Source organism: Urocitellus parryii, chromosome 9 (assembly GCF_045843805.1).
Source record: "Urocitellus parryii isolate mUroPar1 chromosome 9, mUroPar1.hap1, whole genome shotgun sequence".
Lineage (NCBI taxonomy): Eukaryota > Metazoa > Chordata > Mammalia > Rodentia > Sciuridae > Urocitellus > Urocitellus parryii.
The window spans coordinates 82,090,974-82,114,712 of NC_135539.1; the positions used below are offsets into that span (position 1 = coordinate 82,090,974).

At 44.8% G+C, this 23,739-nt stretch overlaps 1 protein-coding gene across 1 annotated transcript in view; it reads right to left on the bottom strand.

The window, feature by feature from the left end:
- Ryr2 (ryanodine receptor 2) overlaps nt 1–19,865 on the bottom strand; it is a 588,770-nt gene extending 568,905 nt beyond the window's left edge. The window contains exon 1 of the mRNA XM_077802933.1: nt 19,818–19,865. Within this exon, the coding sequence (XP_077659059.1) occupies nt 19,818–19,865 (48 nt within the window). The remainder of the gene's footprint in view (nt 1–19,817) is intronic.
- Nucleotides 19,866–23,739: the final 3,874 nt, after the last annotated feature.

Genomic DNA, 23,739 nt, shown 5'->3' on the forward strand with positions numbered 1-23,739 from the left:
ACCACTGGACAGATCTTCCAAACAAAAGTTAAACAAGGAAACTATAGAACTCAACAACACAATTAATAACCTAGACTTAATTGACATATATAGACTTTACCACCCAACATCAAGTAGTTACACTTTTTTTTCAGCAGCACATGGAACCTTCTCAAAAATAGACCATATATTATGTCACAGGGCAACTCTTAGACAATATAAAGGGGTAGAGATAATACCATGCATCTTATCTGATCATAATGGAATGAAACTGAAAATCAATGATAAAAGAAGAAAGGAAAAATCAAGCATCACTTGGAGAATGAACAACAGGTTGCTGAGTGACATATGGGTTATTGAAGACATCAAGGAGGAAATTAAAAAATTCCTAGAGTTAAATGAAAACACGGACACAACATATCGGAATCTATGGGACACATTGAAAGCAGTCCTAAGAGGAAAATTCATTGCTTGGAGTTCATTCCTCAAAAAAAGAAAAAACCAACAAATAAATGATCTCATACTTCATCTCAAAATCCTAGAAAAAGAGGAGCAAAACAACAGCAAAAGAAGTAGAAGGCAAGAAATAATCAAAATCAGAGCTGAAATTAATGAAATTGAAACAAAAGAAACAATTGAAAAAATTGACAAAACTAAAAGCTGGTTCTTTGAAAAAATAAATAAAATTGACAGACCCTTAGCCATGCTAACGAAGAGAAGAAGAGAGAGAACCCAGATTACTAGCATACGGGATGAAAAAGGCAATATCACAACAGACACTTCAGAAATACAGAAGATAATCAGAGACTATTTTGAAGCCTTATACTCCAATAAAATAGAAGATAGTGAAGGCATAGATAAATTCCTTAAGTCTTACGATCTGCCCAGATTGAACCAGGAGGATATAGACAACCTAAACAGACCAATAACAATAGAAGAAATAGAAGAAACCATCAAAAGACTACCAACTAAGAAAAGCCCAGGACCGGATGGGTATACAGCAGAGTTTTACAAAACCTTTAAAGAGGAACTAACACCAATACTTTTCAAGCTATTTCAGGAAATAGAAAAAGAGGGAGAACTTCCAAATTCATTCTACGAGGCCAACATCACCCTGATTCCGAAACCAGACAAAGACACTTCAAAGAAAGAAAACTACAGACCAATATCTCTAATGAACCTTGACGCAAAAATTCTCAATAAAATTCTGGCGAACCGGATTCAAATACATATCAAAAAAATTATACACCATGATCAAGTAGGATTCATCCATGGGATGCAAGGCTGGTTCAATATACGGAAATCAATAAATGTTATCCACCACATCAATAGACTAAAAAATAAGAACCATATGATAGTCTCGATAGACGCAGAAAAAGCATTCGACAAAGTACAGCATCCCTTTATGTTCAAAACTCTAGAAAAATTAGGGATAACAGGATCATACCTCAACATTGTAAAAGCAATATATGATAAGCCACAGGCCAGCATCATTCTGAATGGAGAAAAATTGAAGGCATTCCCTCTAAGATCTGGTACAAGACAGGGATGCCCTCTCTCACCACTTCTGTTCAACATAGTCCTCGAAACACTGGCAAGAGCAATTAGACAGACGAAAGAAATTAAAGGGATAAAAATTGGAAAAGAAGAACTTAAATTATCACTATTTGCAGATGATATGATTCTATACCTAGCAGACCCAAAAGGGTCTACAGAGAAGCTATTAGAGCTAATAAATGAATTCAGCAAAGTGGCAGGATATAAAATCAACACGCATAAATCAAAGGCATTCCTGTATATCAGCGACAAATCCTCTGAAACGGAAATGAGGACAACTACTCCATTCACAATATCCCCCCAAAAAATAAAATACTTGGGAATCAACCTAACAAAAGAGGTGAAAGATTTATACAATGAAAATTACAAAACCCTAAAGAAAGACATAGAAGAAGACCTTAGAAGATGGAAAAATATACCCTGCTCATGGATAGGCAGATCCAACATCATCAAAATGGCGATATTACCAAAAGTTCTCTATAAGTTCAATGCAATGCCAATCAAAATCCCAGCTGCATTTCTTGTAGAAATAGATAAAAGAATCATGAAATTCATATGGAATAATAAAAGACCCAGAATAGCAAAAACAATACTAAGCAGGAAGTGTGAATCAGGCGGTATAGCGATACCAGACTTCAAACTATACTACAGAGCAATAGTAACGAAAACAGCATGGTACTGGTACCAAAACAGGCGGGTGGACCAATGGTATAGAATAGAGGACACAGTAACCAATCCACAAAACTACAACTATCTTATATTTGATAAAGGGGCTAAAAGCATGCAATGGAGGAAGGATAGCATCTTCAACAAATGGTGCTGGGAAAACTGGAAATCCATTTGCATCAAAATGAATCTGAATCCCTATCTCTCGCCTTGCACAAAAGTTAACTCAAAATGGATCAAGGAGCTTGATATTAAATCAGAGACACGGCATCTGATAGAAGAAAAAGTTGGTTATGATCTACATACTGTGGGAGCAGGCTCCAAATTCCTCAATAGGACACCCATAGCGCAAGAGTTAACAACTAGAATCAACAAATGGGACTTACTCAAACTAAAAAGTTTTTTCTCAGCAAAAGAAACAATAAGAGAGATAAACAGGGAGCCTACATCCTGGGAACAAATCTTTACTCCACACACTTCAGATAGAGCCCTAATAACCAGAATATACAAAGAACTCAAAAAATTAGACAATAAGACAACAAGTAACCCAATCAATAAATGGGCAAAGGACCTGAACAGACACTTCTCAGAAGAGGACATACAATCAATCAATAAGTACATGAAAAAATGCTCACCATCGCTAGCAGTCAGAGAAATGCAAATCAAAACTACCCTAAGATACCATCTCACTCCAGTAAGATTGGCAGCCATTAGGAAGTCAAACAACAATAAGTGCTGGAGAGGATGTGGGGAAAAGGGCACTCTTGTTCATTGCTGGTGGGACTGCAAATTGGTGCAGCCAATTTGGAAAGCAGTATGGAGATTTCTTGGAAAGCTGGGAATGGAACCACCATTTGATCCAGCTATTCCCCTTCTCGGTCTATTCCCTAAAGACCTAATAAGAGCATGCTACAGGGACACTGCTACATCGATGTTCATAGCAGCACAATTCACGATAGCAAGATTGTGGAATCAGCCTAGATGCCCTTCAATAGATGAATGGATTAAAAAAATGTGGCATTTATACACAATGGAGTATTACTCTGCATTTAAAAATGATAAAATCATAGAATTTGGAGGGAAATGGATGGCATTAGAGCAGATTATGCTAAGTGAAGCTAGTCAATCTTTAAAAAACAAATACCAAATGACTCCTCTGATATAAGGGGAGGAAACAAGGACAGGGTAGGGACGAAGAGCTTGAGACGAAGATTTTCATTAACAGGGTTGAGAGGTGGGAGGGAAAGGAAACGAGAAGGGGAATCGCATGGAAATGGAAGGCGATCCTCAGGGTTATACAAAATGACATATAAGAGGAAAGGAGGGGTAAGACAAGATAATTCAAATGGAAGAAGTGATTTACAGTAGAAGGGGTAGAGAGAGAAAAGGGGAGGGGAGGGGAGGGGAGGGGGGATAGTAGAGAATAATACAGACAGCAGAATACATCAGACACTAGAAAGGCAATATGTCAATCAATGGAAGGGTAACTGATGTGATACAGCAATCTGTATACGGGATAAAATTGGGAGTTCATAACTCATTTGAATCAAACTGTGAAATATGATGTATGAGGAACTATGTAATGTTTTGAATGACCAACAATAAAAAAAAAAGAGGTAAAAAAAAAAAAAAAAAAAAAAAAAGAAAGAACATTCCAGGGGCCTCAGCCAGACCCACGAAAACCACTAGGCACCAGGTTCATGGATTGAAAGGCTCAGGATCCTGAAGATGCCAATTCACCCCAAGCTGATGCACAGGTTACTGTAGCTCTTAACAAAACACCAATGAATTTTTTCTCTGTAGATACAGATGAGAATGTTCTATGATTTATATGGAAAGGCAAAGGAATTACAATGTTAAAGCAACTTTTTAAAAGAGAATGAAGCTGAAACACTTGATTCAATTTTAAAGTTTATGAGCCTCAGAAGTCAAGACTGTGTGGCACTGAAGGACAGATGGACACTCAGAAGAATGAAACAGAATACAGAGCCCAGCCTCACACAAGTGTAGCCTGATAGTTTTTTACGAAGGTACTCAATGGAGGCATGGTAAGCCTGTCAGCAAATGCTCTTGGAATAACTGGGTATCAGTGGGCAAAAAAAAGAAAAAAAAATAGAGCCTTGATCTAAGTCTCAGGTCTTATATAAGCGTTAAGTCAAATGGATCATAGATTTAAATATGAAACACAAAACTTGTAGAAGAAACTATTCAGGCTCAAGGACTTGGTGAAGAGTTCTCAGACTTGAGACCAGAGGCACAATCCACAGAGAAAAAAACATCAACAAACTCTACTGCATCAAAATTAAGAACTTTGGTGCTACAAAAGATTCTGTTAGGAAGGAAAAAGATGAGCTATGGACCGGAAGAAACCATTTGCAAACCATGTATCTGCTAAAGGACTCGACTAGAATTGATAAGGAACTTTTAAAACAGAATAGGAAAAAAAAAAAGAAAGAAAGAAAAAAGAAAAGAAAGAAAAAGAGTTCATTAGAAAACGAGAAAAGATGTGAAGAGACATTTGACTGCAAAGAATTATACAGATGGCAAATGAGCACATGAAAAGATGTTGGGCATTAGGAGCCACCAGGGAAATGCAAATGAACACCAGGATGAGATAGCAGCACACAGCCAGCACAACAGCTCAGAGTTTTAAATGGTGACAGTTCCAAACGTCGGCAAGGGTGCAGAGAAACCCACAACTCCTAGACTGAGGGTGGTGGCTGATGGCACAGCCACACTGGAACATGGCTCCTTTAAAAGCTAAACATATGCTGACTGTACAGCTCACCACGAGCATTCCTGGGCATTTACTCCAGAGAAATAAAACACATGTTTACCTAAATGCCTGTCAAAGACTATTCCCAGCAGTTGTTAATTGTATTAGACATAAATGTCCTGACATGACAAAGGAATAAGCAAAATGTGCTCTACCCATTCCACGGGAAAATGCCAGCCTCGGAGGCCACACGCATGGCATTCCATCCCCGTGACGTTCTCAAGTGATAGAACTGGAGAGGTGGAGGACACAGCAGTGGCTGCTGGGATTCAGGGGGTGGTGGCAATGAGAAGTACGGTGGCCAGGAACGGAGGCACAGTGGGGACCTTGGTGTGCTGGCTGAGGAGTTGACAGTGTGCTCACATTCTAGGAAATCATTTGCGCCAACATGGGTAAGCACTTCGCACCTCAGAATAAACCTGACCCCAAAGCATGCAAACCCTCTCACAGGGAAGAGAGGGTTCCTGATAGAAATGGAATGATTCCTAAATATAAAGGAAGGGGACACTTTGCTCACAGGTTGGAAGGTTGGACATGATAAAGATGTTAGTTCTTCCCAAATTGATCTTCAGCATCGACGCCACCCCGTTACAAATTCTAGTGGTTTATTTTGTGGAAATGTACATGCTAATTCCAAAATTTAAGCCGAAAAGAGAGGAGCCAAGAAGAGCAGAGGCAACTTTAAGGAATTAGAACAAATTTAGGGAATGAACACCAACATATAACAAGCCCACCTAAAACAGGGGCATTTGAAAAGGCCAACAGAGGAGCAAGAAAAGGCAGAGACCAGGGTAACCAACCGGCCAGAGTCCAGTAACAGATGGCACCCCTACAGTGCCCACCGCAGCATGGTGGGAGAAGGTGGCTTTTTAATTGGTGCTGGATCCACTGAACATTCACATGAGAGTAGGGACTGCTCTCTACCCCCAACTATAAACAGAAAATAAAACCCAGATGGATCCCAGGCCTCGATGTCAAAGTTAAACCCATAAAGGCTCTGGAAGGTAATATGAGAGAATAGCTTGGGGTGGGCAGGGGGAACACAAAAAGCACAAACTGGGAATGAAAAAGCTGAGCAGCTGGAGCTCAGTCAAATGAGCACCTACTGTTCACCACCAAGGACAAAACCCCAGCAAGAGCCATGCACAGGGAAGCCACCCACAACAGACACAGCTGACCAGACCACCAGCAGAGCACCTGAGAGTACAGGAAACCAAAGAGAAAAGGCAATCTTGCTTTAAAAACAGGTTGAGGCTCCAACAGATGCTTCACAAAACAGCACATCCAAATGGCCACCAAAGACACAAAAAGGTATCTGACAAGACCAGCAAAATGCAAACTAAGGCCACTGTAAAATACTCCGAAATGACCATCATAAAGATTAAATGCTTTCTAGAACCAAAGTCGCTGGTAGGAGCCTTGACTGGTGGACTGCCAGGTCCCGGCCTCAGCCCTTTCTGTTTAGAAGTCTTCCTAGTAACTATCTGGTTTAAAATAGCAAATGAAGAAGGAGGGATAAACCTACAGCACCCCATGAGCCCCTGACCCACAGGAGATGGTGAAAGCATCTCTACAGAATGAAACAGCACACAGGCACACATGGTCCTGTCTGGGACCTACAAAGGTCTTCCATGAAAAGACCCACCCAACGCACGGCCAACCCCATGTTCACAGCACCCGTCACAACAACCATTCAGCTAAACGAGAACGATGTCTGAAAACTTACTAACTACTGCCCAACCAAAACCTAGCCTGAGCCTCCTCTGATTGATAGTGGCTGTTCTTTTCCCCCCTCACTCATGCGAAAAACTGTTGTGCTCTCAGTATTTCAGTCAGCGTAAGAGAATCTTACCAAAAACCCTTCAGCAATAATTTTTCCCAGCCCATAAAAATAGACTGAATTTATCTGACCTTAAAAATAGATTGTATTTATCCACAATATCAGGGCTCTGCTTAGAAGCTGTGCTGAATTATGCAGTTCTTGACTTCTGACAGTACGAATAGCAAGCAAAAGCGGGTGCCATTATTCACTTTCTCTCTTATGCAAAGATCTGCAAGTCCTCCTCCTTGATTTATTTCCCAGATTCTGTTGGGTCAGATTTTAGTTTGCTCCATGATTCATTCTAGAAGGCAACGGCATTATTACTGCTAACACGAGACTTTAAGATCCATTTCTGTACCCTAGACATTCGTTCTTGACTGGTAGACTGCCAGGTCCCGGCCTCAGCCCTTTCTGTTTAGAAGTCTTCCTAGTAGTCACACAACACCCCCTGCCCAGGCCTGGGTGTCCATCTGCCCATCAATAGAGAGAAGCAGAGGTGTATTCCTCTGTCCCATCCCTACTTTGTGACAACTAACATGGCTTAGGGAATCACTGGTGCCGTTCTCCATGGGCATCCTGGGCCTTTTAGACCCTTCCAAGGCAACAGTTTTGTTTTTTGTAACGTTTGCTACCCTTCTTGTTCTGCTAACCATGTGAAATTCTCTCATGAAATTTTGTTCTATAGACCATCCCTGGGAAGCACCAAAACTAGGAAATGTTCTACTAGGTAGGCGTGTCATTTCACACCGCTCGATAATAAAGAAGCCCGGTGCTGATCTACTGCCTTTTAATGAGTGCCCAAATCCAACCAGGCTTCTTGCCTCCCATTCTCCAAAGCGGCATCCAAAGCAACCAGGTGGGAATATGGTGGAGTCTTGGGGTAGGTACCAAGAGGCAGCTAGATCTTTAGTCCAACTCTTTCCTTCTTCCAACTTGATTCTTGAATTATTTTATGACATTTGTACAAGAGTGATTCATTTTCTACAAAGAGAGGAAGAACTAAACATGTGGGCTTTGTAAGCTTGAGTCTCTGCCCATTCTTAAATTTATTCTGGCACTTGGAAATGTAGAACCTTTAACCCTGACACTGAGAACCTCTGTGTGCCCAGCAAGGTGTTGGTAGCCCAGAGCATGCTGGGCACACCAAAGAGCAGGGTGTTGAGCATTTCACCCAGTGAATTGCTGGTTGAAGAAAGTTGTTCTAAAGTTACAGGATATATAACTTTGATTGACCTTTGGAATATGCATATACATACACACACACACACATACACACATACATTTAGACAAGGTAAGATGTGCTCCTTCTAATTTGATATGGACAGAAAGTAACATTTTTGTCTTAATTGTGTCTTTAGTGTGTAGTATGTGTGTGGTTTGGCTAGTTTTGGACAAGTGCTATCTTGAAGGCAGACACATTTTATGATAGTGTGATAGGCACTGATTCAGACACTAAAAACATCAAGATACACAAAAAAGTTAAGCTCAGACATTTGTTAAAAGCTTTTGCTTTTAAGCCACTTGTGTTAAATATAAAACACACTGGAATTTGCATACATAAGTTCTAGATGCATTTACTGTTTATATTTTTATAAGCTATAAGTTGTATGTGCAGTGTAATGCCAATTACCTAGAAATGTGGGCAAAATATCTCTGAAAATTGAAATTGCTTAATTTTCTGAAAAAAAAATGCTGAAATTTATTTAACACGCTCTGCCTTTTATCATAGTAAGAAAGCCAAGGGCAGTTGCTATTAGCAGAATCATTTTGCTTCCTAACATATTCCAACATTTTCCCCTGATCTGAGCCATCTGAAAATCACTCTGCTATATGCCTAGGCTGACCATTTCCTGGAAATTATTTGTAATCACCTATAGAAGCCCTCCAGTCTTTTGAGACAGTACTTGTGTTTTTAAAAATCGCTAGCAATATGAACTTCTTCTACTCATAATGAGATGCGCCTGCGATCCAGCCTAATTGGGGTACTTAATCACCAACACCCAACAACATCCACACAAAACACGCCCAGCTTTGAACCAGTGAAGCTTTGCAAAGCTCCAATTTTAATTACTTGCCAAAAGGTCCCCAGCAGAAAATGAAATTATGCAAAGCTAAACCAAACTCAAACAAAAATATGTGTTCCCTCAAATTAGGTAAAGCAGGAAGTAATTAGATGTCTGCAAAAGGAGGAGCTCCTTCAGCTTGCGCATGTGCCCAAAATGGTGGTGCATGTGGGGTGGAGGTCTCTATCATGTCCTGTCCCTTGGACCCTGCTACAGCAATAATTTCTCCTCCCCTACAATCTTAGATTATGGCTTCTCCCATGAGAAAAAAAAGAAAATAATGAATAAGTTTTGCAATAGTTTGGATCCTAATTGTCCCCACAGGCTCAAGTGTTCAAGGCTTGGTCCTCCGTGTGGTGCTCTTAGGAGATGGTAGAGCCTTGAAGAGGTGGGGCCTAGAGGGAGATCCTCTGGTCATTGGGGACCACCCTTGAAGGAACAGAGGGTGCCTAGCCCCCTCTCTTTCCCTTCACAGCCATCAGGTTTGCTCTCACACCCTCCCACCAGGATGTGCCACCTTGCCACAGGCCCAGGGCAACAGGACCAACCGATCATGCACAGGAAATGCCAAAACCCACAGTGCGCCAAAATAAAGCTCTGTCCTCGGGAGCCTTTCTCTGTTTCAGCGGGTTTTCTCCTTATTTGCTGACATGGTGGGAGGCTGACTAACGTGACTCCCCCTCTGCCCTCCCTGCTCCTCAATGCTGGGATGAAGAGAGCATCTGCTTCCTCTGCCCTGCTTGCTGCCACCCTCTCCCTTCCCAGGGCCCTGCATGGGGCACCTACCTTCCCTTGCCCTGGAGGCTTCCTGTTTGCCTCCTCAGCCTTGGCTGCAAGGCCTGCTGCTCCTTCCTTGGGGCCATCCCTGCCCTCACTCCAGGAGCATCCAAGCTACCTCTGAGGCCCATCCTCAGTTAAGATGCCACAACACAGCACCACAGGCAGGAGGCTTCAACCACAGGAATGCATGGTCTCAGCGCCGAGGACTGCAAACCCAGGCCAGGGCCTGAGCAGGGCTGGCGCCCCCTGCAGGAAAAGAAGAGTCTGTTCAGGGTGGACCTGTGGCCACGGTGCTCCGATCCTCAGAAGTCTTCTTTCTCCCTGTGTCTATATCCTAATCCCATCTTGTGACAAGGACACTGGTCATGGGGGATCAGTCCCACCATATGACCTTGCTTCAGCTTGATTCCCTCTGTGAAGACCCTCAAACAGTGCCACCTTCTGAGGTTTTGGGAATTGGGATGTCTTTGCAGGGGACACAATTCAGTTCATAACGTCCTTCAGAATCAATCCAGAACCAGCCCCACTGCCTTCTCCTGGAGTCTCCACTGCCTCCTGATTTCCTGATGAATGTCACCACCTTCCTCTGATTCTCCCAAGCTCATCCTGGTCTGTTTCCTCTCTTTATGCCTAATCAGTCACCAATCCCATGAGCTCTCCCTCTGCAGCATCTCTGAACCTCCCCCTCCGTCTCCACAGCCACCACCCAAATGTAGGCCTGAATTATCTTGTACCAACTCTGTGGTGACATCACCTAATAGACTTCTTAGCTCCAGTCCCTATCTGGTCTCTCTATATCCCAATTTATCTTACAAATCGCTGCCACATTCATCTTCCTAATGGACAGCCCTGACCCACTTCCCTCCTGTGAGAGGGGAAAAAGAGCACCTTCAAAGGCCCCCTTGCTTTATGAATTCAGAGCAGATCCCTGACCCTAGTCTCAGGGCTTACCACCCCTCCAGGACTGCTAGAGCCCACACTCTCACTTTGTCTCCTTCCCAAAAGTGTCCCCATGTTTCCTGCCAGTTCCATGGGCCCCTGCCAGGGAGAGAGATGGCACCCTCCAGGGATTACCTGGAAAGAGTCTAAGGAAAGAGCATTGGCCAGGGAGCGGGCAGGTCCCACAGAGACAGCAGGACATCTACTGAGCTGCAACAGTGGAGAGCCAGCACCTGCCTCTATGAGGCACAGGGGAGGACATGGGGCCCCAGCACCTTCAGTTTGGGGGGCCTTCTGGCCACAGAGCAGGGCAGAAAGGAGTGGAGAGAGCCCTTGGGAAAGGGCGGGGGGGGGACAAGAAAAACCCACTGCCTCTGCTCAGGGTCTCCTTCCACCGTTCCTCCCTCCTATCCATCAAAATCCCTCCCACCCGGACTTTAGGAGGCACACTAGCGATGCCAAAGATAATTTCTCAAAAAGCAAATGACTCAAACAAAGAAACACATGGCAGAAATTTAATTCATTAACAACCAAAAAAAAAAAAACAGTACAGTGTCACAGCAGGTTACAAGGAGACTCCACAAAGCGCCCCTCTGGAATGCTGAGCTGAGGGCACCTGGTGAGTGCACACCTGCCCACACCCCAGCTGTGTCCCCCAGGACTGTGTGCATTGTTTGTCCTCAAGAATGGAAGGTTCTGGAATCACTGGCACAATTCAACAAAACTGCAAAATGGCTCAAAGACAGATAGAAGGCAGAGGTCACCCTCTGGGTAAGTGAGGAGGCCAAACAGCCCCGTTTCCTATATCTTCATTCAGCTCAGTCTTCTGCTATTTTCCCTGATGGAGGAAGAGAAGAAGAAGGGATGGGGCTTTGGTGTCTGGAAGACCCCAGCCAGCAGTGTCACTCATTCACAACCTGTCCTTGAGAAAGTCACTTTAGCTCTCTGCACTTCAGACTCCTGTATAAACACAATTAGCTGCTTCACAGACTAAATGAATTGTTCCATGAATCAAATGAATGATAGCTGTCCCGTATGAGCTGAATCCATGCAGCCAAAATACTTGTCCTTTGATATTCCTGCAACATAAAATCATGGTCTCAGTTGCCTCCGCAGTAAAGCCTGGTGCCCGTGGGACTCTGGTAGGGGACACACTTTCCCTCCTTGACATCCTTCCCCATCACAGCATCTGCCTCTGACGCCCTCTCTGCAGCAGGACACCTGATGTACCCTCCTGTCCTCCTCCCCTCTCTGACACACAATGAGTTCTTTGAAGGAGCAAGACACAGCTGTGTGAGTCCCAGCACCCAACTCGATGCACTGCACTGCCGCAAACTGCCCGGCCCCGGGCCGGCTGAGTCCCGCTCCTGCTGCCGAGCACTGCCTGCGGCACCCCTGCTGAGCGATTCCCTGCTGAGCTGTCAGTGCACGCGGGCTTGCAATCTTGCAACCCGGTTGGGCACAAAAACACAAGCCAGTCAAACTGAGACAAAGTTTTATTTAGAGAGAGGCCGTGTGCGTCCCCTAACAGGTGAGTCCGCCACGTGTGTCTCCTACCTGAGGGGGGGGGGGTTTCCCCTTCCCCCCGGAACACCCTCCTACCATCCTTTCCCAACCAATGGGAACTCTCCCATTACAAGAGTGACATGAGTAACCTGAGTCCTGAAATGGGGCCAGCTAGACAGCATGAGTCCAATTACCATATGAATGTGAATTGCTGGCTGGCAGTCATTAAATCCAAAGGTGCCTATATCAATATTTTTGCTGTGGCTCCTAACACTGCACATAGTAGGCAATCAACTAATGTTTCAGACCAACTCAGTGAAGGGACAGGACACTGTAACAGGAGGGGTGCCAGCAAGCACTCTCCCCTCCACCAGCTGACAGCTCCTCCTCTGTGCACGCCATTCCTCACTGTCCTCCCTAGCAATGACACCCACCCTTGGGAGCAGGCACCACTCTGCCATCACCAGGAGAGTAGTGGACCAGACACTGGAGTCATCAATCAGACATTCCATCATGGCCCTTCACCTGTCTGTGACTCAAAATGCAGTTCCCTGGTGTTTCACTGAACCCTCAGCCAGGATCTGAGCACTGATCCTGACTCCAGCCACAGACGCCCTTCTTGCAGGTGCAACATGTCTAGCGCATCCTAGACCAACGAGGATGAGGAGAGAGCCCAAAAGCCATAAGGAGGCTGAAGGACATGGGAGGGAGCCTCTGTACCTTTCTACGGTGGCCATCATCCTTCATATGTGGTTCCACCTGGAAGGAGGAAAAGGCCACGTGTCCCACAACTGCCACATGCCCCCAGGTACAGTGCTCTAAAATACTGTCTTCAAGGACAAAGGCATTTTGAAATGTGTATTCACCCCTTTCTACTCCCCAAACCTCAACTTTCTCCAAAATATAATTAATCAAATTTTTCATAAATTCCAGAAAAATTTGGGGCCCTTATTGAAGTGGCATTTTATTAAAGCTTTAACCTTTGTCTTTGATGTCCTTCCACATTCCAGACACTCCCTTAATGTAATTTTCATGCTGTATATGAAAGAACTCTGCTCTTCAGCCATGGCACGGCCTGGTAGTCTGGGAGCCCAGGTCACCTCGTCAATTCTTCACCTTCGTTCCCCTGTGACTTTACACAGAACACAGTCCACGCAGGACCAGGAGCTCACTGTTCCCAGCCTGATGACCATGAAGTTCCACTGCTGGACACTCAGCACGATGTCAGGTGTCCTCTTGCCCCTCCACGTAGCTCCTGAGTACCTGGCCCACTGCTGTGAACAAAGTGTACACCCAGTTCAGGACACCAAAAGAAGGTAACCTAATAAACTTTATTACCCAAAATACTGTCTCACAGAATCAGTCAACTCCACCCACACTGGACATGCCCTGTCATGTGGTAGACAGCTGGTAAAGAAATGTGCATTCCATACCACAAACAATGTGTGCCTAAAGAGCAAAGCAGAGCACCGAGTGTCCCCCTGCATAAAGTACACTCACCCTGAAGAACAGGACCACCTGGCTTTCACAGCTGAGCAAGGGTTCCAGAGCAGCTGCCTGCGTCCACCCTGGTATCTGCAAACCCTGTTCTGGGGACCTAAATTCCTTGTGCCTACCTCTGAGGGATTCTGTCATATTTCACAAGAAGAATGCCCATGAAAGACTTGGGGCAGACACACCATATAGTATATATAAAAGAACTTAAATGACATCATCACCAACAGTAGCAGGTAGAGACTCCGTAAAGGGGCTCAGGCCTCCTAACTGAGCACACACAGCCTCGGGGCTCACACTGTCTGAGAGCAGAGACATGTCTGTCGGCCTCCAGAATGCTTCAAGTGTGTGTCCTAAGAGGGCCGCACACAACCCCAAGGCAGGTGGACACCATGTGGCCTGAACACTGACATGACAGGGCTTCAGCCCTGGGCCCTCAAGTGCCACCTCTCCTGCCCTAAACACCTGATCTTGCTCTTCTCAGAATCTCACCACCAAGCCTCCCACTCATCTGCCTCTGGACAGGCTCTCACTCCATCTTTGATCCTTTACTTTCCATGAGATTTCTCTCAAGCCTGTCCTCACAGGGAATCCTGGGACCCTGATCCTCCTGCAGATCTTAGGTAAGAGGTATAATGCATAGCACTGAATGGGAAGCTTCAGAGATGGTCAGAGAAAGTAGAATCAGAATCGGTTGATGTGATTCTTAGACGCTCCTTGGAAGATGGAGAAATTACAGCAGAGTAGGAAAGGGCTCGTTTTAAGAGGTCATGAGCCCAGCAGAGGGTTAGACTGGATGTGACAGGTGTCTGAACTGAGGGGTGGGACAAGTCTCATTAAAATGGCAAGAAGGGGGCTGCCAGTGTGTTGGGGAACATGGGCTAATGAAGGCTGAAACAAGTGCTGGGGTCCTCGGATCTGATATTTAGGTCCCCCAATTCCTATGTGGAAATCCTCTCCCTTGAAGCATTGGTATTAAGAGGTGGGGTCTCTGGGACAGGTTAGTTAATCCCTCATAAGTGGGATTATGCCGCCCTCACAAGAGACCCCACAGAGCTCCCTTCCACCTCTCTGCTCTCAGAGCCTGATGAAGTTATTAAAGCTTTCCAAACTCCATTATTCAAAAGATCCCAGATTTTATGACACAGATGATCTCATGAAGGCAGAAGAGAGAAAAGAGGAAATAGAATGGAATCTTTGTGGATAATCACAGAGTTGGAGAAGGAGGAGGAAAATGAACCCCCAAAAAAATCATGCTCCATAAATGTATAAAAAGAGCCCAGAAGGTACCATGTCCCCATGACCAGACAGAGTAGCTACAGAAAGGAGGGTCAGGCTGGCAGACTTTGAGCAGGCTCTTCAGGGATAGGGACAGAGAGGAATGTTCAGATTCAGCAAGGCAGAGGCTGCCAGCCACATCAGGTTTTGACATGGGTTGCAGCCCAGAGGAGAAGCCAGGTGACACATAGGGAGACAAGCAGTGACTGCAGCTAGATGAGGTCAAACAAGGAAGTTCTAAGATGACAGGAATTCACACGCCTCAAGGTCAACCAGAAGGAAGAAGTAGAGGGGGAGGCAAAGACAAAGGATGGTCTACCCATGGTGACCCAGGATCTAGGGCACATGAGGATTTGTAACCTTAGAAAGGAGGGGAAAGCCTCCTTTTCAGTGGCTGGAAGGACAAGAGGGCAGACAAGGATGGAGAACTCTAGGGAGGTGACACTGAGGGTGGAATGGGACAGCTGGGTGGGGGCCTCATCTGTAAGAGCACTGTGCTCAGACACCATGTCTCTGGTGTTCACACTGTACAGTACTCCTGCCATGGAGCAGGAGGGTGATACTGGACCAGGTCACTTTGGCTCTCTGAGCTTTAGTTTCCTTATCTGAAAAAGCCAAAACCTGGGGCAGCCTGGGGAATGTTTCCTAAAGGCCTCTTCCTACCCTAAGGCTAGAGATGGGATAGGTAGTTTTTTTTTTTCCTTCTAATCATTATGCCAGTCTTTCCTTTGCATTTATAATTACAAATCACTTCCCTGTTTATGTTGAATGCTTCCTCAACACCTCATATCACACCACACATACAGAAGGTGCTCAACAAATGTTTCTGAGTTAATAAAACTGCCACAGTGTCAGAGTTGTAGGAAACAAATATGTGCCTCCTCCTCTTTCCCTGTCCCCAAGCACTATAGACAGCAAATAGAGCTGCCCAGCACTGTTCGGAATCCTTCTTTGGGTAAATCAGCCTTGATAAAACCACTTACCTAAAGCCAAAGCGCAAATAAGACTAAGTGTCAAATAAATTAGTCCCTAAGTGTTTTGGATTCTGTCCTTCCTGCCAACTAATTTCTAAGTAAAAGGGTCTGATGATGTAAGCTGGGGGGATGCTTTCTATCAGTTCCTTGTGAAAATACCTCAGTGCACATCTATCTAAAGCTGTCCCATGCCTTCCTTATCAAGGAAGCAAGAGGTGCTAATTTCCACTGCTCACTGAGTCCCCGGTGACATTCCCACAGTTGAGAAAGCTGTCGTGAACTTAAAACATTCTCAAGCATCCTTTTTCTCCCAACATTAAAAGACGTTGTTAGCCATGGGTCTGAGATTTAGTCTGGGCTCTGCATGCTGCAACATTGCTTCCACTCCATGAATCTTCTAGACCTCCACAAACAGATGACACATCCCACCCAGCCTACACTGCACTAGGCACTGCCTTTGACACCACGTGATTGTTGCTATTAATTGATGAATACATTTTAAGATGCTTCTGGACATTATAGAGCAAGATATATATGCCCCAAGAAGAAGCCTACAGTGAAAAGATTCCTTCTGCAGAGGAGAGCTGTGGGCATCCCCAGCAGAATAACTTTTGCAGCTAGGACCAAGTTTTAATTCCCATCTTGCATGAATATAAAACTATGTGACAGTGCATCCCGGGAGGAATGCAACTAACTGTGCTTGCACAAAGCAAAGGAAAGCCAAGTACTCAGAAAAATCCACCCTTGACCAAGGTCATTTTATATCATGGCTTTCTTAAAGTCTTCTAATGAAATTCTATAAACTGCTTGGAAAAGAGATGCATAACTAAAAAGTTCCACATTTTTAAATACCCAATTATAGTTTCTTACTATGCTGGAAAGTTAATAAAATTTTTTAAATAGAACAAAGCAATAAATTTCAAATCATGGATGTATTTGGACATGACAGTGAACAAATCCATTGGGAACTTTGGGTTTATTTCACGATAAAATTTGCCTATAATAAGGGTCCCAGCCGTGCAGAGTTTACACAACACACTCTCAGGCTCTCTAAGGATAAGTAGACCAGAGTGAGCTTGTCTCCAGCTGGTGAGAAGCTGCTAAGCCAAGCTGATGGTTCCTGTACACCACCATTGGGAGGAAGGCTGGCAGGATAGAAAGCCGCAGCATAATGGGAAGGAGGTGGGAGAAGGAGGTGGGGCTAACCAGTGACAAAACCCCTCACATAGGAAGCTTCATCTACAGCAGCAAACATAACTCATGGAAACAGCCCGTTAACAAGCTCACCTCATCTTCCCTCAACAGTGGTCTCAGATCTCTTGCAGCAAAAGAAAAAAAGCTGTGGACAGTGGACAGAAAAGCAATTCCATGTGCAGGACTGCTAAACACAGGTGCCAGGGTGGAGGCCTGCTGGAGATAATCATCAGGATGCTCCAACCAGACATGCTGATGCCTGACCAACCTCATAAAACGTGTCCTGATGACCACTACATTTTCTTCTTCTACACATGGGACTTCACCTATTCACTACTGGGAAGTCTTGATTTACAACTATTTTATCAAGTGTACAGTTTTGATAACTCTTGGGATATTTGCTTTTTTAAAAAAAGACAACAGAACTCATATTGATGAGACAATACACAGTAAATAAATAAATGCCTCAGGGAACAACAAAGATGAATTTAATGTAGGAATGACATGCTCTCCATTACTAACCCCATTAACATTTCTGAACTATCAATGTTCTCAAGTTAAAAGAATAAAACAGAAAGGAATGAGGGCAGACGGCAAGGTAGCTAGTAAAGGACTGCAGAATTTCCACAGCAAAATTGCAAAACATTGACAAAAAGGCATATTTTCCTTTCAGATATTAATACTAAACTAAAAAAAAAAATCCCCTGCTCCATACTGCTACCTCCTTCAAGGTCATTTATCATGAGCACAGCTACATACAAATGTTTTATTAAAAGAAAAATCCCAGCCTAGGACTGCCAGATCTTGCCCAATACCACTTATCAAAGGTGTTGCTCCAGCTGACAGGCAGCTGTCAAGTGGCACCAAGTTAACATTACTTTATATGTGCAAAACCCCTTCAGCAGCACAGTCCCTCAGTCCCCATTAAGCATTCCGATAACCGCACCTCCTCGAGCTGGGCTTAACATTTAAGCCTGCAGGAAGCCCTTGAGTGCACACAGTCATCCAAAATTTCCTAGCTAATTTTAACCCTATTGAGTTTGATTTTTTAAAAAATTGAATGTAAAAATCATCCAACAACTAAATCTTTGTTATTTAGCTTGAAGAAAAGATTTCTCAGTTTTGAGAAAAATCTAATGTGACTTGATTATGTTTTAAAAGTTTGTAAATCATTTTCCACTAAGAAAAAATAATAAACTGTATTACTATTAGAAAGGCAGCTTAAAATACTCCCTGTGAGCAAGGGATTAGTGAATACATCCCCTGGAGCCAGGTCTTAGGATAATGGTACCTCAAACAGCTCAGCGGTGGTGCAATAGCATGCAGCTCAGGTTAGACCATATCCAGGCTGCTGTGTGCCCTGGGTTTCACCCTTTCCAAAGCTTTCCACTATTCCCATTTAATGCACAGAGGACCCCAACCCACAAGAAAAGATGAGGCACAGCAAATGGGGAAAAAATGGTCCTTTACAATCTTCTCATGCAAATTATCCAAATGCATCATGGAGGCTGTCACACCTAAAAGTTAGCATCTGGTTAGTATTAAGATTCATCCATCTCTAGGATTTTCTGTGATCCTGGAGGGAATAGGCCTAGGGAATGGGATCTTTTCCACTGCTAGGAAGAAGTACCAGAAGAGACCAGGGTCGAGTAATACTGTGAGGGATATCCTTTTGGGAGGAGGGCAGGAATGAGGAAGGCAGGATCCCGCACAGGCTAACTGGGTTATTCCCAGCACGAAGTTGTGGCATTTCTTTGGTCCTGAGCTTGTCAGCCTCAGCTTGGAGGTGAGCAACGCCTCAGGCTGGGAAGTATCTGCAGTGTTCGAACAAATCAGAGGGAGGAAGGAGCAGCGCCAAAAGGTACTTAGGGAGAAAGAATTGTATTAGTGTGGTTCCAACCTCTCCCTGCCTGCCACCCAGCGTGGACATTCCGGGCAGCCTCCCTGCTCTTGCACACACACGCACACACGCATGCATGTTGGCACGCACTTCACTGCATTCAATAAGCCAGTATTTAGAAAACGACACCTTCATGATGCCCATCCCCTCCCGCACACGCGCGCGCGCTCGCGTGCATACACACACACACACACACACACACACACACACACACACACACACTTGCTTCCCATGCCTCCACGCTCTGCAAGCGGTCACAGCAACCACCATGGCACCAGCCCCGAGAATCGCGGGGACCACGGAAGCAACCCCCTACCCGCTTTGCAGAATCCTGACTTGGGGGAAACCTTCGGGCAGAGTCCTGCAGCCCCCCGCCCGCAGCCCGACGCTGCGCACGCCATGCCAAGTACGCGGATCTTGATGTCTTGGATCCGTGACAGCGCGCAAGTCCAGCCCCAAAGCCCGAGGGACCGCGCGGCGGTGGTATTCCCGGCGACAGCCCGAGAGCCCACTGCCCCTGCGCCCCACGGGCCACCCTGATCTTCACCCTTCTCCCGGCCGCCCCGAGGTCCTGGCCCCGCCGGACCCTCAGCCCGCGACTCCGCAGCCTAGGCTCGGGTTCCCAGTGCCCCAGGACCGAGCCCGGGAGCCTCCCGCCGGCTCGCCACGCTTTCGCGGTGCTGGGTTCCCTGGCTTTCCACACGCGCTCACAGACACGCGCCCTGCCCTTTCCCGGCTCAACACGCACACCTGCATACACTTGGTGATGCCGGCCCTCCTGCATCTCAGGGGCCCTGCGCACCGCGGTCCCCGCTGCCACTCTACCGGGACCTGGTCAGCGGATGCCCCGACCCCCTTCCCCTGGGAGGGCACACGACGCGGCGCTTACAGTTCGCAGAAACTGGATCTCGTCCTCGCCTTCGCCCCCATCGGCCATGGCTCCGCGATCCTAGCCGGGGCCGGCTCCAGAGCCCTGCGGAGCCCGGCGGCGGCGGCCCCTCGCGCTGCTTGCTCCTGCTCCTGCTCCTGCTCCTGCTCCTGCTCCTGCTCCTGCTCCTGCTCCTGCTCCTGCTCCTGCACCTGCCGCTGCCCGGAGCCGGGGGTGACAGGGGGCCGAGCTGCTGGTGCCGATCGCCCGGCCGTCCGCGCCTGCAGAGCCTAGGAGACTGCGCGGGCGGGCGCGCGGGGGCGGCCGAGGCGCGGGGCCTCCCTGCGCCGCACTGTGCGGGAGGAGGCCGGCCGGGTGGGGGACGCGGGGAGGCGGCCCGTAGCGCAGCCGCGCTCGCTGCCTGCAGCCGGCAGCCCGCTCGGCCCCGCTCCTCCGAGCGAGTGCGCGAAGCCGGGGGAGCTCGGGTAGTGCCGCGGCGGGGGCGGGGTGGGGGCGGGCGGGGGCGCGGGGAGGAGCTCGCTGTCCCGGCTGCTGCAGGTAATCCGCAGCCCGCTCCGCCCGCCGCCAGCGCCGCTTACTGGCTGCGCCCGGTATCGAGCTGGCGAGCGCCGGGAGAGCGCACAGCCTCCCACCTGCTCCCTGCGTGGCCTCTGGGCTCCTTCGCCGCCCTTTCCGAACTTAAACCCAGGCATGGCTGTGGCACTGGGCACCAACTTCCTCAGCACTTTGCATCGCCAGGAAGACTCCTCTCCCTCCCGCTTGCCTCGGGAGGGCAGGGGGTGGAGAGTCTCCAAGAAAGGGGACCCAACACGTGATATTTTAAACCAGGATTCCCTGGATTCAAGATCAACATGGGAATTCTTCGATATGTATTTCTAGTGCTTTTCACAGATAATCCGTACAACGTGCATAGTTTGGGTGCACAGAACTTTTGTTGTTGTTGTTGTTGCTGCTGTTGCTGCTGCTGCACCTTTACTTTTATTCATTTATTTATATGCAGTGCGGAGAATCGAAACCAGTGCCTCACACATGCATGGCAAGCGCTCTACCACTGAGCTACAACCCCAGCCCTGCACAGAACTTTTAACAAATTCATTCCACAAATATATAAAGAGCATGTATATCAGACAATATGGTACAAAACAGGGGAATATATGGTCTAATTGAACAAGCAACTGCAATGTATGGGTTCTAATCACTGAGTGGCTCTAAACTGATACTGTGGTATCCATTACTCTTTCTGAGAAAAGAAATTCAAGCATTGCACCACAAATCATTTTCTGAGTCCTCCGTGCAATAGCCTACCGAGTCTCCATTTAAGACCCTGGCTGTGAGTACAGGGTCTGAGACTCTTTGGACCAACAAGCATGTATCTCTTGCTCCGTCCCTGGCTCTTTCATTAATGTCACTAACAAAATGAAGTTAAGTGCAAAGTAAAGTTTCCAGATGTCAAACCTACAAAAGTGCAGTTTCTACCGTAAAAGATTTTGGCCATCAGTTTACCTACATTACACATTTGGCAGATTCTAACCTGTATTAAAATTGACCTGTAAGCTCTATTCAGCATGCATTTTCTTTCTGGCACTCATTAACTTTGTAGTTACTGGGCTAGTGTTTGCTATTTCCAGGAGAGTGGATACCATACGAACCATGTCTATAAATATCCTCCCTGTGCGGTGGGATCCTGCTCTGCCCGATGTTTAGAAGTGAACTAGTGTCCTAGTCCTCCTGCCTAATCACTTGACACATTCTTGTATCCATGGTGACTAGCAAGTCCTAAATCCTCATTATTTATGTAAATTTCTACTCTAAGGATTCTCTAAACAAGCTTCCAAAAGATAAGGTAAAAGTTCTCCTTGAGGGATGATTTCTGAAATTGGCTCATAATGCTAAATAATTCAATCTTCCTAAGTTAAAACATATAAAATTGACCTTTTAAGGTACTTTTTTCCAGAAGTAGACACAGTTTCTAAAATAAAACACATTCTGTATGTTTGGAAATCACTCCATCCTACCTATAGAATAGGTAAAATATAAAAACTTGTATTGTTTTCCATTTTGGATACTTTAACTAGACTATAAACTCTTCTAGCAAAAGCCATATTTATTATTTCTCTTAGCATAAGTGAAATAATGCTAAATGGCCTAGGCTCTCAGTAATTATTATTTACCCTATAAAGTCTTCAACAGCAAATAGACAGAGCAGACATTTTTTAAAAACATACCATTTGTAATGTGGACTTTAACACTCAAAAGCACAATAGTGTGAGATTTCTAGACCTATAATCTGAACTAAAAGTATAAAAATGTTTTGGGGAATGATACATAATATCTCATTTTAAAAGAAGAAACTGAAGCAAATAGAGCAAGTGTTTTAATATTGGTGGTTGGCATAAGGGTGTAGTGTTACTTTTGGAACATTGATATTTTGACATATTTCATAATTATAAAACTTGAAACAATTTTAACAGAGAACTACTTCAGTGAAAGTTATAGAAACTTTTTATTTACAGGATTGTTTTTTTTTCTTTTAACTTTTGGATGACTTAGCTATGATTCCCTACTTTCTTCTTCTAAGTGAACAATTGCAAAAATATTTGGTTTTGAGTGAAAAGATTATAAAATGAGAACTAATCTCAATTTGAAATATAATTTTAATTGAGAAATAAAATTTGGATATAACCTAAAGTTTCTGTTTAGCCAGAGTCTTCTTGCAGACATAAGCTATAAGGAACTAGCAAGTATTCATTTTCACAGGCACAAAACTATATAATTCATAAAATAGAAAAAATATATTTAGAGTTTCCATGAGAGTATCCCATACTTGATGTGTTTCATAATTTTTATAAAAATATGTCTTCTTTTCTAAGTTTTTCTGTTAGATACTGAAATTGGGGTTTTTTTAAATTTTTTTTTTTAATTTTTAGTTGTTAATGGACTTTTATTTTCTTTATTTATATGAGGTGCTGAGAATCGAGCCCAGTGCCTCATACATGCTAGGCAAGTGCTCTGCCACTGAGTCACAACCCCAGCCTAGAAAATTGTTTTCTTAATGTTGCTTTATTGAAATCTTTGATAATCAATAAATAGATAACACTCCATTTTAGATCTTTATTTATTTTAATATAAAAATTTATAGAATGATATTTATATATTTTTTGGTACAAATTTGGGGAGATTTTTCCTTTGTAGCGGATTCGTATCCTGCAAGATAGGGGGAAAAACATTTTTTTAATTATTAAAAATTTTTCTGTGGCTGAATTTGATCCTTAGCATCACATAAAAATAAAAATAAAGGCATTCTGTCCATCTACAAGTACAAAAAAATTTTTTTTACAAAAGAATTTTTCTTCAATGGTCTAATTTAGAATGGGCCAACACAGCTGACAGTTCACCCAGAGGATCCAGACATCCTTTAGGAAGAAAAAATCAGGACAGATGTAAGATTTTTTTTGTTTGTTTGACTTGCAATTCATTAAGCTCTCCAATATTATATGTGAGCTTATAAAATTAACTTCTTCCTCAGGGTTTCTACAAAAGGCAGTCAATGTTACCAGTTTAATTCAGCTACATTCAGTTGAGAGCACATAAATTTATGGTATTATTGCTGACATAAATGCCTATGGAATTACCATTGGATCATTAGAACATTAGATTTGAAGAAGCCCCAACATCTTGAAATTAGCCCATTCCTTGTCAAAGCAGGTTTCCACTTTGAAATCTCTGGCGGACATTTCATGTATTTCTTTTAATTCCATTTTAGAGCTCAACAGATCAAAACCTTAGATGATTTCCCTTTTATTTCCATCTCCATTATATGCACTCTACAAGTCCACAATTCTGATATGCACATGCCCTAGAGGAAAGCTCCTGGAGTTGAGGTGGGGGTGGGGGCCTCACCTGGAGCTGGCCCTCAGGTCAC